The sequence below is a fragment of the Sciurus vulgaris genome (assembly GCF_902686455.1).
Source record: "Sciurus vulgaris genome assembly, chromosome: 10".
NCBI lineage: Eukaryota > Metazoa > Chordata > Mammalia > Rodentia > Sciuridae > Sciurus > Sciurus vulgaris.
The window spans coordinates 142253089-142267778 of NC_136470.1; the positions used below are offsets into that span (position 1 = coordinate 142253089).

The following is a 14690-nucleotide window of genomic DNA, read 5'->3' on the forward strand; positions in this document are numbered from 1 at the left end:
TAAATTCTTAGATTTTCTTCACCATTTTTTCAAAGGCAAATTCTTGCACTGAATGGGTTTTAAAACCATCAGTGTTCAGAGCTTGATCTGACCCACATCTGCTTCAGATGAAGCCTCTTTCCTAATCACCATGCCGGTGGCATGATGCGAGCGGTCCATTAAATCAGTCGCTTGTGGCATTTATGCAATCGCACACCCTGGCTCCACATCGGACCAGGGAAATCGAGCTCAGGGGCAGGTGCCCAGATGTCCTCACTTTTTCCCTAGGAATCGAATTGTTCATTCATTCATTCTTCACTCTGCACTATCGGGCTGGGACCTCTGGGGCCTGCTGTCAAAAGTCCACAGCCCGCCAGCCACCACCTCCTCCTGCACGCACCCACCCATTGGCTTTAGTCAGCTCCAGGTATCAAAAAAAATTGCAGATGCGTCCAGGGACACCAGTGGGCACACAGAGCTGGGAACCAAGGCACAGGGACTGTCAGCACCTACGCACGGCTTAGCTGACTTCTGTCATGGTGACCACAGCCCTACAAAGTACAGAACACGGTCCTGAGGACTTCGCCTCTGTGATAAAACAGAGTACCTAAGGACTGGAGGGGCACACCTGGGAACACTGAGGCTGGTGAGCAGGCAGGAGGGGTAAGGACATGGTTCCCAGGACACTTCCGTGGAGTGCGACCTTGGGCAGCATGTTGTTCTGTGACAGGGCTGCGGGGCGGAGACTCCACACTGAATGCAAACACAAACGAACCCAGCTCGATTTCAAATTAAGAATGTACTCATACTAAGAGAGAAAGTCCAAGTGGATTTTTTTTGTCTTTTTTTAATTTTTAAAATCCGTCCTAATTAGTTATACATGACAGTAGAATGCATTTTGACATCATACATAAATGGAGTGTAACTTCTCATCTTTCTGGTGTGCCCGATGTAGAACTACACCAGTAAGGTAATCACATATGCACACAGGGTCATAATGTCTGACTCACTCCACTGTCCTTCCCACCCCCAGAGCCCCTCCCCCTTCACTCCCCTCTGCCTAATCCAAAGTATATCTATTCTTCCCTAGCACACCCTATTGGGGATTAGCATCCACATATCAGTGAAAACTGTCAGTCTTTGGTCCTTTGGGACTGGATTATTTGACTTAGAATGATATTCTCCAGCTCCATCCATTTACTGGCAAATGCCATTACTTCATTCTTCTTTATGGTTTACTAATATTCCATTGTGCATATGCGCCACATTTTCTTTATCTGTTCATCTGTTGAAGGGCATCTAGGTTGGATCCATATTTTAGCTATTGTGAATTGAGCTGCTATAAATATTGATGTGGCTGTGTCACTGTAGTGTGCTGATTTTAAGTCCTTTGGAGTGGGATAGCTGGGTCAGATGGTGGTTTCATTCCAAGTTTTCTGAGGAATCTCCATATTGCTTTCAATAGTGGTTGCACCAATCGGCAGTCCCACCAGCATGCATGAGTGTACCTTCCCCCACATCCTCACCAACATTGATTATTACTTGTATTCTTGATAATTGCCATTCTGACTGGAGTGAGATAAAAATCTTAGTTTTGATTTGCATTCCTCTAATTGCTAGAGATGATGAACATTTTTTCATATATTTGTTGGCCAATCGTATTTCTTCTGTGAAGTGTCAGTTCAGTCACTCTGCCCATTTGTTGATTGGGTTATTTGATTACTTATTTTTCCTTTTTGGTGTTTTTTGTGTTCTTTATATATCCTGGAGATTAGTGCTGAGGTATGTGTGGTAATGATTTTCTCTGTAGGCTTTCGCCTCATGTTATTTATTGTTTCCTTTGCTGAGAAGAAGCTTTTTAGTTTGAATTCATCCCATTTATTGATTTTTGATTTTACATCTTGCACTTCGGGAGTCTTGTTAAGGAAGCCAGATCCTAAGCTGACATGGTGAAGGTTTGGGCTACTTTTTCTTGTATTCGGTGCAGTGTCTCTGTTATAGTGCCTAAGTCTTTGATGCACTTTGAGTTGGGTTTTGTGCAGGATGAGAGGCAGGGGTTGAATTTCATTCTGCTGCACATGGGTTTCCAGTTTTCCCAGCACTGTTTGTTGAAGAGGCTCTCTTTTCTCCAGTGAATGTTTTGGCGCCTTCGTCTAGTATGAGATCACTGTATTTACTGCAAACAGTAAAAAGGAACTGCAAACAAACTTTCAACTCCTCTGGGCAGGGCTGTTTTGCCCAGTGGCAGATGCTAACAATTCTGAAACTACTTCAGGAGCACTCTGTAACTAAGCAATAGATGACCGATGTCATGAGGAGCCAAGTTTCTTACTAGGGAAGGGCTGATAAAAACATGCACTGGGGCAAAGGGAGGCTGGGCTCTGCAGGCTGCAGTGGCACGGGAGGCATCCGGGAACGCAGCTGCACGTGTGTCCGTTCACATCCCTGGGTGTGCTTTCTCCCAGCTCTGTCCACTGCGAGGGCCCAGCAGCAGGGTTCTCACAGCCATGAGTATGCAGGGGCCCAGACCTTGCTTTATAAGCACCACTCTCCTTGGGGGAATGAGTGATCTGGTCTCGAGGCAGGTCAGGTACAAGAAGGAGCAAAAATAAGAAAATACTTATAAACAAACAAACCAAAATGACAAACACCAGGACAAGGGAACCCCACTGAATCTCCCCAGAACCACGTGAGCATTCAGATTCCCAGGGACGGGACCTCATGACCCAGTGGATCATAAGTAGGTAGGCGGGGAGGGGGGAGGGTCTTCCTCAAGCAGGATGCAGACTGACGTTGGAGGAGAGAGCAGGCGCGGCGCATGGCGGGGGAGACCAGTTTGGACAAGGACCAGGATGGATGCTACGGGGGACACGGGAGGGGATGAGGAATGGAAGGTCTGCACGTCTCCAGCGACTCCCCAGAGGCTGCCAGGCAGAGGGGGCGTCGCAGATCCCACAGTGGAGACAACCTGACCGAGGCCAACACACCGGGAGGCCAGACGCTGGCACCTTCAGAGCTGGCCACCTGGAGGCCAGACACCTCTTCCACAGTCCTGAGCAGGGCGCATGGCCTGCAGCTGATCCACAGGAAAACCCAGACGGCTCAACACTGCCGTCACTGGGACCAGCCAGGAACGTGCCCAGCAGGTGACAGAATGTCACCACACCAAGACTAAATTTGCTGAAATGTTAGTGACCACATTTTGGTCATGGTAGAAAATGAAGACTGGAGCATTCAAAGGTGAAGAAGAATGAATACACCACCTCCTCTCACGGGTCTAAAAGACACACGCTTCTGTGCATCACTGTCCACGTTCCCGCACACACAGGTTAACGAGCCACATGGCCAACGTAAACAGTGACTCTGTCTAAGGGATAGAAAGGAGCTCTTCAATCCTGCAACTTCTCAGCAAATCTGAGATCATTTCAAAATAAAGTTAGCAGGGAAAAAACCCCACCTGTGTACAATAACGAACACCTTTCTCCAAAAGAAATGATATATTCTGAGTGAAACCGCAAGTTAGATTGCAAGAATACCTGCTGGCAGATGGTCCTCAGCACGTAGCGAGCGTATTCTCTCAGGTTGGCAGTTTCTATGGAGATGCTCTTCGCGCAGGGCTTGGAACTGTGAGAGGCGGTCCAGACGTCCTCTGCTGTCCCTTCCCGCCGCAAACTCCTCATGGTGAAGTCGTCGTTCTTTAAAGAGCTGACGCTGCTATTGCCAATTTTGGCATCTCCTAAATAAGAGTCACAAAAGCGAAATCGTGAAAGTTCAAAATGCCACCAATAAACGAGAAGCAAATGAGGCTCGTGCTGGGGGTCTGAAATATGTGAACGGCATTATTACCGCATAGCTGGTTAGTCAGCAACAGAGAGGGCGAATCAAGGAAACAGCCTCAGACGCGAAAAAAAAGTAAGCCCAAGACTCGTTCCTTCTTTTGTTTAAAGAATGAGATATACTTCCAGCAGACGCAGACCACCACGGAGCGTTGGTTCACCGACACTGCAAGCATGGACGTACTCAAACTCACTTCTCTCCCAGACAAGGAAGACACGGTTGCTCACCCTTCTAGAGGCCCCTTTCCATTTCTCCTCTTACAATGACTTGTTTTCTATCCAAAGGGCAAGAGCAAAGGTTGCCTGAGCCCACCTTCCTGCCAACTTCTGGACAAGGGAGAGGTTTCCCTGGAGTGGAAGAGGCCAAGCCCACTGAGGCTGCCCTGGAGGGCAGGTGCGCTCCATGACCCACGTCTCCGCCTTCCTCTGATAGCCACGCGAGGCCGCGTCCCTGGCAGTCCCCGGCAGGCTCAGTGGATGCCCCAGGAAACTGCGTCCTCCTCACAAAGTCCTGGGAGCAGAGGCCACACAGAACACGGCCAGGGGCTGGAAGCCTCCCGCCCTGGGAGAGGAATCCTGCCCTGCTGTAAGTGCTGGGAGCGACATGGTGGGCAGGAGGGAGGCCCAGCAGCAGCAGGGCCCTCAACTCCTGCCAGCTTCCCACCCACGGGTCCTCAGCCATGCTTCCTAGAGCCTAGAGATGAGTTTGGGTTGGCCCTTCACCACCTGAAACAAGTCAGTGGGCCAGGTCAGTGCAAAGAGCCTGTGAGGACCCACCGGCCATCCAAGGAGATCTCTGACTACTGGGACACATCTGAAACATCAAAAGGCTTAATGGATATTTACTCACAGACTCTTACAAGGAGGAGAGGAAGAAATAATGCACTTTGCTCACCAATACATCACCATACATTTCTCATTATAACGAGATACAGATCGTACTGTTCATCCACAGGACTTTATTTAATTCAGCGGAGATTTCAGAAACTGAAGGTCTTGAAAGACCAAATTCTAAAAGCAGCAAAATCGAGTGTGTCCTCCACCCTTAGGTACTAAGCACACTATAGCTACGCCTGGAACTAGGAACCACAGCGGTTCGACAGTCCCACCTCCCACCTCCACACACAAGCTGGGGGATGAGCCAGAGGACACTTGGTAGGGACACTAAAACCAAAGCCAAACGCCTCTGCAGGCCCAGGCGAGGGTCTGCACAGCACTGTCAGTGGTGGGACGAAGTGGGTGACTTGGGAGGTGCTGGAATCTTCTGCAGCTGACTGGTAACAGAGCACAGAGGCACAGTGGCCACGGCTCTGCTGGCATTCGCGGGGCTCACACTGACCTCTCAGCCCGGGAGGATTGCCCTATTATCTGAATACTCAAAGAGGTAGGCAGATTTTACTTGGGATCAGACCAGTCCTACAAATTCAAGAGCCTGTGTCCAGATGGCAGCCATCTTGGTTCTGCCATCAAAACATCTGCCACTTACAGATTCATGCTTCTCAACTTAGTTCACTGAAAACTTAGTTCTCGGGCTGGGGAGATGGTGCAGTTGGTAAAGTGCTTGCCTCTCAAGCACAAGGCCCTGGGTTCAATCCCGAGCACCACAGAAAACGCAGTTCTTGCTAGTCTCTCTAGTGAGCCTCAGAAATCCCAGAGTACAAGACCCCTGTGACAGCTGATACCAGTTCATCACTAATACAAACGTCCTTGTGCTTGTCACCTCAGGAAGTCAGGAGAAAACGTGAACTGGTTCAGGGTCACCAAGGGAAGCAGAAGCACCAGGACAAAGGCCCGGGTTTCCCAAGCCTGGCAGAAGCCACAAGTCAACCCAGTCCCTCCTTGGGTGGTACTTCTGCCAATGATTGACGGCAAGGCAACCCTGTGGGTCCCAGAATCTGTTGCACGTCAGAATGAGACATTGAACAACTACACAGAATAAATGTATTTGTATTTAAATTCCCCCAAGGTCACTGTAGGGAGGGACAGAAATGCTAAGAGCCCCATTGCCCATGGACTTAGGGAAAGTCAAGTCACTTTTTCCAGGAGAAGAGACAAAACAAGTCAGGTTTTTAACATTAGTTAGATTTTGACCAGAACACAAATGATCTTGCTCCATTCCTGGTGATCAGCCAGGACTGCACAGGGCCAGGATGGTCTTACCGAGCATCATGATTGCTTTTAAGACAGCAAAGACTGCTCCCACTTCGATGCTGTTGTGAGCAGCAGCGAGGAGGTGTCTGTCGCAAGACGACCTTATTCCAGGGAAAGGTTTGCCTGTGAAAACAACAGCAAGCCCTTAGCAGCCTCACCGCTGTCATTAATGATCTGCAGTCACTTGCAGGCAGCAGGGCCTTCCAGCGCTGGACTGGGCGCTTAGTTGCCATTGGCCTGCTTTAATTGATGCTCCTGGGTCTGCTAAGACACACTGCCAGTATTCTTGCTTAACCTTTTCTTCTTAATTATTAAAACAATGTTTTGGCTCCTCAGAGAGATGCAGAAAAAAGATTAGCAGGATTCCCACACAGACGTATCCACATCTGTATGAAGGGATTTAAGGAAGGGCCTTTACTAACATGCTGGGACTCAACGCTCCCCGTAGGAAGAGCCAGCGAGCCGCCATCCCCTCAAGCTGACACACACAGCGCGCCGCAGGCCACGCTGCCCACCAGCACGACGTGGCCTGAGCAGAGGAATTTCATTGTCTGTAAACTTGGCTTTGATTTCTCAGTACTTCCTGGTGTCACATAGACGGAAGGTGCTCCAGCCCTCCTGGTGGGGCCCCCTCACCCTTCCTCACCCCCAGGTCAGGCCCACGGAAACCAGGGTGGAAATGACAACGTGGACTGCCCACTTGGCCTTCAAAACCAGAGCACCAGCCCCTATGGGTGGTGACGCGCCTGCTCCGCAGCCAGCTCACCAGCGGCTTGAGGCAAGAAGCAGGCCTGCGGCGCGCGGAACAGGTGAAGCAGGAGTCGGCAGGTCATCCTCGCCCCGGGCTCTGCGTCCGCATCTCCACAAGCTGGGAACAGGAGCAGAACGCAGACCTCAGGTTTCTACGCAGCCAGGTCTCCTGCTAGAACCTACACGGAGCCCCCAGAGCAAGAAAGGCGAGGCGCGGCCAGCCCTCCCGAGAGCCTTAATGCTCCCGAAGGCAGGTAAGGCCGGGCCTCCCGAGAGCCCCCAGTGCTCCCGAAGGCAGGTACCGGGAGAGCATCTGCCTGTTCCACAGGGACCTCTCCAGCCAGCCACACCACTCCCAGCGAAGGCACAGCTAACCTCTTGGGCCCGCCCCGGGCTCTAAGAGCCAGACCTACCCTCCCGGGCTGCTCCCCAGGCCGCCTTACCTGCCGCTAGGAGAGAGGGAAGAGCCACGTGCTGCACGACGTCTTCCAGGGAGAAACACTGTCGTGCTATCAGAATAGCAATGAAAGTAGCTAATGAATCATGGAATGAAAGGTCACTCACCTTCAAGAAAAACATTGACAGGTTTTAATGCCTGACACCCTGCTCAGCAACACCAAGATCAATATCTAAGAGAATGTAGGCGATGCCCACAAGAGCCCAGGCCCCACGCGACCCACGGGACACCGCCGCCCGGGGCCTGCTTCTGTGAGACAGAGCACGACCCCGCCCACACCCCAGTGCACAAAGTCACTCGCTATGGCTGATGCTCCTCAACTGGAGGACAAGGCAAAAAACACAATCGGGACACCACTAAAAGGTGTGTGCAACTAATACTGCTCAGCAGAATGTACCCCAATAGGTGAGGTAGGGGTAAGCCCAAGGAAGCGAGGGGAAAAAGGGGGTCCCCGCGAAAAAACAAGGCTTGCTCAAGTTTTGGTCTTCATGTGAAACTAAAAAGGATGCTCAGTGTGACTGAATGAGTCATAAAAACTCAAAAGTGCCAACTAACTCCAAAGAACAAAAGAAAGAGGAGGAATTGTCATAGTGCGATCTCTAACTTCACAGATTTCACAAGACAGCTGCAGAAAGTAACGGGAAAAGTGGTTGATCGCAGCCTTCAGTGACTGGCACCATGCGCCAGGCACCACAGCCAGTAGTCTACCAAACTCACCTCCTCTGATAGCACAGCGCCCTGAGGTTCACACTATCATAAAACCCATTATCACAGAGGAGAGATCGAAGCAGAGTACAGAAGCACCAAAAATCAAAAAAAAAAAAGACCAAGAGACTGAGTAAGGCACTACAGTCGAGATAAAAACGTGTTTTTCCGCTGGGAAAGCAGGCCACCACTAATGAGTCAGTCACATGCATCCGAGTTTAAGGCCACACTGGGGGTGTGGAGACAGGTCTGCCCACCCTGTCAGTCAGCAGAACTAAGGAGTAAGCCCCAGCCAGAGGCACGTCAGATGCACGGAGCTCTTCACATAACGCACGCTAAGGAGTGACACGGCCTCTCCAAGAGGAAATTACAGGCAGGAAGGAACAGAATTGAGACAGAGTTCTAAGGAATTCACGCATGGATGTAACCTGCCCACTGAGATGACCAGTGACAAACGGGGTGGGGGATCTCTTCATCATGTTCAGCCTGGATGTCCGAGCAAGACCAGTGTCCTCTGAATCTATACCTGGGCATTTCTGGGCAATATAACAAAACCTACACTCTAAGACAGAGACACATATATTGGATCTTCACAACGAAAAGTGCTTCAGTTATGTCCCATGCTGTGTGATAAAAATGAAGAGCAAACAGCTCTGCAGTGCCCATCCATATGTCAGCTACATGGAAATTTCAGAAAACTTCTGGCACCTCTGCTATAGATTAAGTCATCTATTTTATTTCTAACTTTTTATGTATTAAATATTCTTGGCAACTACACTATTGTTTATTACTTTTGAACAGAGAAAGAAAAAACCTATTTATTTATTTTATTTATTTTATAATTGAGTCAAGTGCATAATAGTTTTTACCCACTAGCTAAATTCTTAATTACACAATTTTAAACAAACAAGAAAACTTACATCCACAGTGCAAAGTACATCATTAAACCCCCACACGTGATTGGAAGAACAACACAGAGCCTTCAGAACCCCCAGCCACTCTGAGCTAAGGACAGTGCAGCAGGCAGTCAGCTCCGAGGAGAAATTGGCTATGTCGTTAATCCTGAGAAGGAAAGAGCAGACAGTGAGCCTGGACGGCAGGCCGGCGGGCCCGTGGCGCACCTGTGAACACCTTTCTCTACCGACAAGCAAGCCTGTCATTCTCTTAGAAGGATGAAACCAACCCACCTGTCAATTAACCTAGAATCTGAGCAGAGGCAATAGCTTCAAGTGTTTTTGAATAATTGACGCTGTTAAGCAACAAGAAATAAGCAGCAGGTGTGTGAATTAGGATTTTTTTTTAGTTCTATGCACAGACCTGGGCTATGAATCCACCTTCTTGTTGTGTACTGTGAGCACACAGTAGTGGGATTCCTCACGGGCCCGCTGCACACCCTCCACATGACTCAGCCACTTCACTGCCTGTACCTCGACTCCCCTCTCCTCCCTTCCCCAGCCCTACCCGCAATGCTACTGGTCTCCCTTCTGTTTTCATGAAATCACTTTTTTCCTTTTTATAAGACAAAATAAAGATACTATGTGATATAAGTAGGTCCAAATATAGTTTTTTTCAAAATACAGGTATTTTTATTTGTATGTTTTTGAAAATGGATCATTTAGCTTAGTAGACCATATCTAAAACATCCTATGCCCAAGCAAGAAGCCATAAGCAGGTGTTTCTCAGGTTAAGAGAATTTGGGGACAGAGCAAAGTCAAATACAGAAAAAAGAAAATGGCTTGGGGGAGAAATGACAGGCAGGTGTGAGCCCAGGCAAGTACTGAAAACCTTATTTCAGAGAAGCATCAAGTCAACCAAGTCCTCGGTTGGTAATGCACTCCGGGGTACCCATCTCACCTCCCAGCATCCTGGTGGCCCATGCAGACGTTCATGAGCGTGTTGCAGACAAAGCTGTAGCGATTGGCTGCATTGTCGCTGAGGACCTTGCCCAGCATTGAGTAGTTGATGCTTCGGGCTGCAGGATTCTCGATAAAATCCATCATGAAGTCTGGGTCCCATCGCAGGTTGGAATTTGCAGGCATCACGTTATTATATATGGTCTGCTTTACTTTAGAACAGGCACTACTGAGGTTACAAGAAGAAAAGTTAAAAAGGAAAAACAAAAACCAGGATACTAGGAAACTCATTTCACTTACGACAGCTGGTAACTCATCTTATTTAGCTTCTACATTTTATAAGCTCTAAAAATCACAGAATTTTCTAAGATTTCCAACAACTCACTCTTAAGAATAGCTTCTAGATGTTATTACTTAAGAATAAAAATGGGTTCAACTGCACATCAGAAAAATATGGTGTTGTCCTGATGGCAAATCCCAAAGAACTCTTCAAGGCGCCCTCTGTTCAGCTGAGTTCACATGCTGAGGGACAGGGCACGGCTGAGAAAGGAAGGCTCCCGCCTTCAGGGAGCTGGCAATATGCAGGGGGTACGGGGAGGGGCAAATTCTACAAGAGCAAAGCACCTGTTAGGTCATCCCTGAGCTTGTCATGCTGTGTCGCTCACCAGCAGAGATCTGTTGACGGCCTGGTTTATCCTGTGGAACTTTCAGGTTTGAGTGAGCTACATCTGAGCAGAGACAGGAGAGCCACCAGGCAGGGAGAATGACCTCCTCCAGGGCTGAGGCCCATCCAGCTTCAAAGCTCAGAGTCTATGTAATCTCAGCCACTCTGCCCATCACTACAGACAGCAAACCCCTGAGCACATTCAGATTCTCTATTCAAGAGCTCCTCAGTGCTGTTAAGATTGTTGGGGCAGGAAACAGACTCATGGCTACAATGACATGCAGCTTTTCTATGCACCTACATAAGCCAGGAATGAGGGCCTCAAATGAAAAAAGGCACGTGGACTCTTCATCCTAAAGTGTCGTCACTGCCAACAGCGGTCAAGAAACAGACCACTCAGCTCAGAGTCCACTAAAACACAGCTGCAGTTCCCCTCAGAGCCACTTTGGGATCCTGTCTAAAACGCCAATTCCTAGGTCTCTGAGTGCGTAGGTGCGCTGAGCCCACGTGCTTAACAAGTGCTCCCAAAGGCCGCTTATGTCAAGGACGCTTGGGGACACAGGTCTAACGGAGAGGACTAAAAGGACAAACTAAACGGTAGTAATTGCTATCGTCTCCATTTTGTCCTCTTTCTTTCTTCTGTAAAAACTCATCAGCCATCATGGAGGGATATAAGTTTGCAAAACAGGACTGTGGTGTTTGGACAGCAAGTCATCGTGTCAGGGCTGTGGGGCACCCTTCTCCCGTCTCCACCTCGCTGCCCTCTGCACCTGCTTCGCTCTCACTTTCGTGTTCCCACTAAAAACGCCACTCAGGCCTGGCACTCCTGGCTCCCTCCCAACCACATCCCTCATCTCTGCTCCCAGTGCCCTTGAGTCTTAGTAAAAGGGACTTCTGCACACTTGAAAGTTTTACCTCCTTGTCATTCAACTCTTCCCTCATCTCTACCGCTTTCTCTGTGTCTGTCCTTGGAAACCCTGCGCTCTGCTCTGCTTCCTGAGCTCCACCCTTCCCCTCTGGGAGGCAGAGTTCCCCAAGGGGACTGCATCGTTCCTCTGACTCTGTGGCTTCTGGTGATGTCTCCTCAGCCTGTATTTTTAGGTTTCCTGTCATTTAGTACAGGCTTTCCAGGTGAGTCTTTGTGCTGTAAGAAAATGCGGGCGGCCAGCCAGACCACCCTAGTCCTCACACTCGGCTGCCTACACAGAGGGAACCAAGCCAACGGCTGAGACGTTTCCTTGGGCAGCTGCAAGGAGCAGAAAGACGTGTGGGGTGAAGGCAGCAACGCACCCTGAGGCCACGACGCCTCTTCAGACCTCGGCCTGCTCGCATTACTTACAACCAGGGACCATGCTGGGTGCCTAGGGAAAGCCACTTCCACCTCTTGGGCTGCTGTGAGGGCCCGGGGTCCCAGTGCAGGGTCTGGCAGATGTCATTGGGGTTATAATTTGCCGTTCCCCAAAATGTTCCTCTCACAGGGCTTCATGGATGGGGTCACAGACAAAACGACCCAGTTGTTGATCAGTATGCAAATGGAAACCTCTGCTTGTTTGTCCATTTTTTCCTAATGCCAAACTACAAACAGATCCCTGACTCTGTAGCGGCGTGTGCCAGTAGCCCCAGCCCGACAGAGCCCCACACGGGAGGGTCACTTGGGCCCAGAGTTCAGGATCAGCCTGGGCAACACAGTGACAACCCATCTCAAAACAAAGAAAGGAGAAACAAGAGCCCAAGAAAGCTGCCTTGCCCCTGCAGCCTGTGGACGCTCTGGAAAGCGTGCCCGTTACCAGCAGGGTCCTCGGTACGCCGCGTGGCACGGCTGATCCCCCAAGTCCCTACGCTCCGGTGACAGGGTTTGAACCAACTCATTCTGCCTGCTCACACGGCACTGAGGCAGCCGCGGTCAAATAAGCTTTGGGGCCCCTCTGGGGAAGCTCACCACACACGAGGGCTGTCGCGAGGGCCACCCATGAAAGAGAGCGCTCAGGGAAAGTACAGCCTGAACCTGAAAACGCCCCGCGGAGCGGCCTGTGGAGCGGGCTCCCGAGACTCCCCACACGACGTCCGCACGTGCGTGGCCTTCCCTTCAGTAACAGTGCCTACAGATGAGCCACTGCAGCCTGAAGTGCCGCCTCGGGGTGCTCCGGAGCCCCCGGGCTGAGGGGTGGGGCGGGAGCAGGCAGACTCTGCTCCCGGGGGTCTCCTCGCAGGAGCCAGACCACGAGCCAATACGTGATGCCCTTGGAGAGTCAGGTAGCCAGTCTTGAGGACATCTAAGGTTCTGCAGGTGACCGAGGGCAGTCAGGGAGGCACGGAGAGGAGGTGGCGGTGAGCGTGGATGTGGGAAAGCACCACGGGCCGGGTAAGGGCAGGAGGGGAGGCCCTGGGGGCACGAGTTCGCAGGCCTGGGGAGGACGGGGCGGTCAGATGGGAGCATGCAGGGGAAGAGAGGAGCGGAGGAGAAGGGGCGCGCCACGTCTAAAAGCAAGGTGAGGTCTGAGTGTCACTGAGACGCGAGGCCAGGCTGGGAACCGTGAGTCACGCGTGTGTTAGAAGGCGATGCTAGTGGACCTGGTGAGATGCCGCCGCGGTCAAGGGGGCAAGCAGGAGCACCAGCTGGGAGGACCCCGCACTGGGCCTACCAGAGACGAGCACGGGGGCAGGGCCAGGGATGTCGAGAAGTGGTGGACCCAGGAACAGCGGATCAGGGCTCACAGCTCGTGAACAAACTGGACCCGCGGCACAGGAGGCCAGGACAGCCCACTGACCACCCTTCCCGACTCGTTCCGGGTCCCAAGTTTGTTTTTACCAGTTATTAGATTCTCCTACAATTAATTCTCTACAGTGACTTTCTAACACCTGAGCCAACGGAGCCACCTGAGCAAGGGCTGAGATCCAGGGGACAACAGGGAAGCGGGGATGCTCCTTGAAACAAGAGGTCGAGGAAGCAAGTTGAGAACAAGCAAGAAACAGCTGTGAAGAGGGATGTGACAGCCGGGAAATCAGAACGTCTTCTCCAGTTCATCTCAAAACTGCCAACAGAGCTAGACTCACGGTACTACTGTGAAATGGGGGATTATGGCTACAGGGAAAGGCGATTCACCGGGAATTCTGGATAAGGGCCTGAGAAGATAAAAACATCTTTTATACAAATAAGATATTCTAGACTCGTTAAAATAAAGTGTTTCTTAAGCAGTGGGATTTATTGACAGGAAAAACATTCATGAACCAATAATTGTAGCATTTATGAAGACTGACTTTGCAATATTTGTTATAATTAACTTGTATACCAGGAAACATGAGATGGTAATTACTAAGTTGAGCCTAAATCAAATATAATGCAAAATACAAAGTAGGCTATCTTGCATTTGATACATGTTGATTTAATGCTATTCAGTGAAAATACTGGTCATTTTCTTTTTTTATAAAAACCTCATTCACAAATGAAAACATGACTACTAAACAGTAGATTTTTTTAAGAGAGGGGGAAAAAAAGGAAAAACCGCTTGGAAAAATTATGGAGGGGTCAATGGGGCTGCAGAACCTTCCATGCCTGAGCAGGAAACAGAAACAGTTTGTAACTTCATGATGTGCAAAGGGTACTAAATCCACCCAGTAACACAAAAAGTCAGATCAAAAAAATGGGGATCGCAAAGCCAAGAGGAATATAAATTCAGAAAAACATCAAGCACTGCTTCACTGAACCTCCTACAGATGGATTCAAATTGAACTTCAAATTTAAAATGTAGATACATTGAATACTTATTTCAATATGGCTTACTGAAAATGAACTACACCTGCAAACATTATAAAGAATATAAAATTTTAAATAAACATTTTTTTGATTGTTGAAGACACAAAATTAGTCACAGTTGGACAGTTTATGGCCCAAAGTCATTTCAATCTGGGGTGGGGGGAGGGAAAACCTAGACTGACTTAATAACACAGTTTAATGATCTACCTTTCGTTGCCACTATGTATATTCATATTTAGTTTAGGCAAATCTTGAGCATATTATTAAAATCAGCACCTGATAAGAATACTCAACTTAAATCATGAAGAAGGCTGATAATACTGACACACACAGCTGGGATCCCTCTACTCCTGGACCTTCCTCTACCCACCTGAAGAGGTCTCCAAACTTGCTCCTGAGGTGGCTGCAGGACACGTAGAGGTCGTAGAGGTAGGCGAGGATGCACCTCTCCGGGGAGGAGCACTCCGAGGGGTTCACCACGTGCTTTACCACACCACACAACCTGGGGGCAAGACCAGGAGGGATGAGGCCCGCACCCCAG

General features: G+C 49.7%; 2 protein-coding genes across 18 annotated transcripts in view; one reads left to right on the forward strand and one right to left on the reverse strand.

Moving 5' to 3' along the window:
• Nucleotides 1–14690, reverse strand: part of MED12L (mediator complex subunit 12L) — a 250273-nt gene that overhangs the window by 40932 nt on the left and 194651 nt on the right. For 15 of the 16 annotated variants that reach the window (XM_079100927.1, XM_079100930.1, XM_079100919.1 and 12 more), the window contains 7 exons: nucleotides 14520–14651; nucleotides 9733–9960; nucleotides 8799–8940; nucleotides 7160–7280; nucleotides 6733–6834; nucleotides 5976–6089; nucleotides 3516–3715 (listed from right to left, as the gene is read on the reverse strand). In XM_079100927.1, the coding sequence (XP_078957053.1) occupies nucleotides 3516–3715; nucleotides 5976–6089; nucleotides 6733–6834; nucleotides 7160–7280; nucleotides 8799–8940; nucleotides 9733–9960; nucleotides 14520–14651 (1039 nt within the window). The remainder of the gene's footprint in view (nucleotides 1–3515; nucleotides 3716–5975; nucleotides 6090–6732; nucleotides 6835–7159; nucleotides 7281–8798; nucleotides 8941–9732; nucleotides 9961–14519; nucleotides 14652–14690) is intronic. The other variant, XM_079100926.1, reaches the window with a different exon arrangement.
• P2RY12 (purinergic receptor P2Y12) overlaps nucleotides 1–14690 on the forward strand; it is a gene marked incomplete at its 3' end in the record, with an annotated part of 39869 nt that overhangs the window by 8225 nt on the left and 16954 nt on the right. The window lies entirely within an intron of this gene.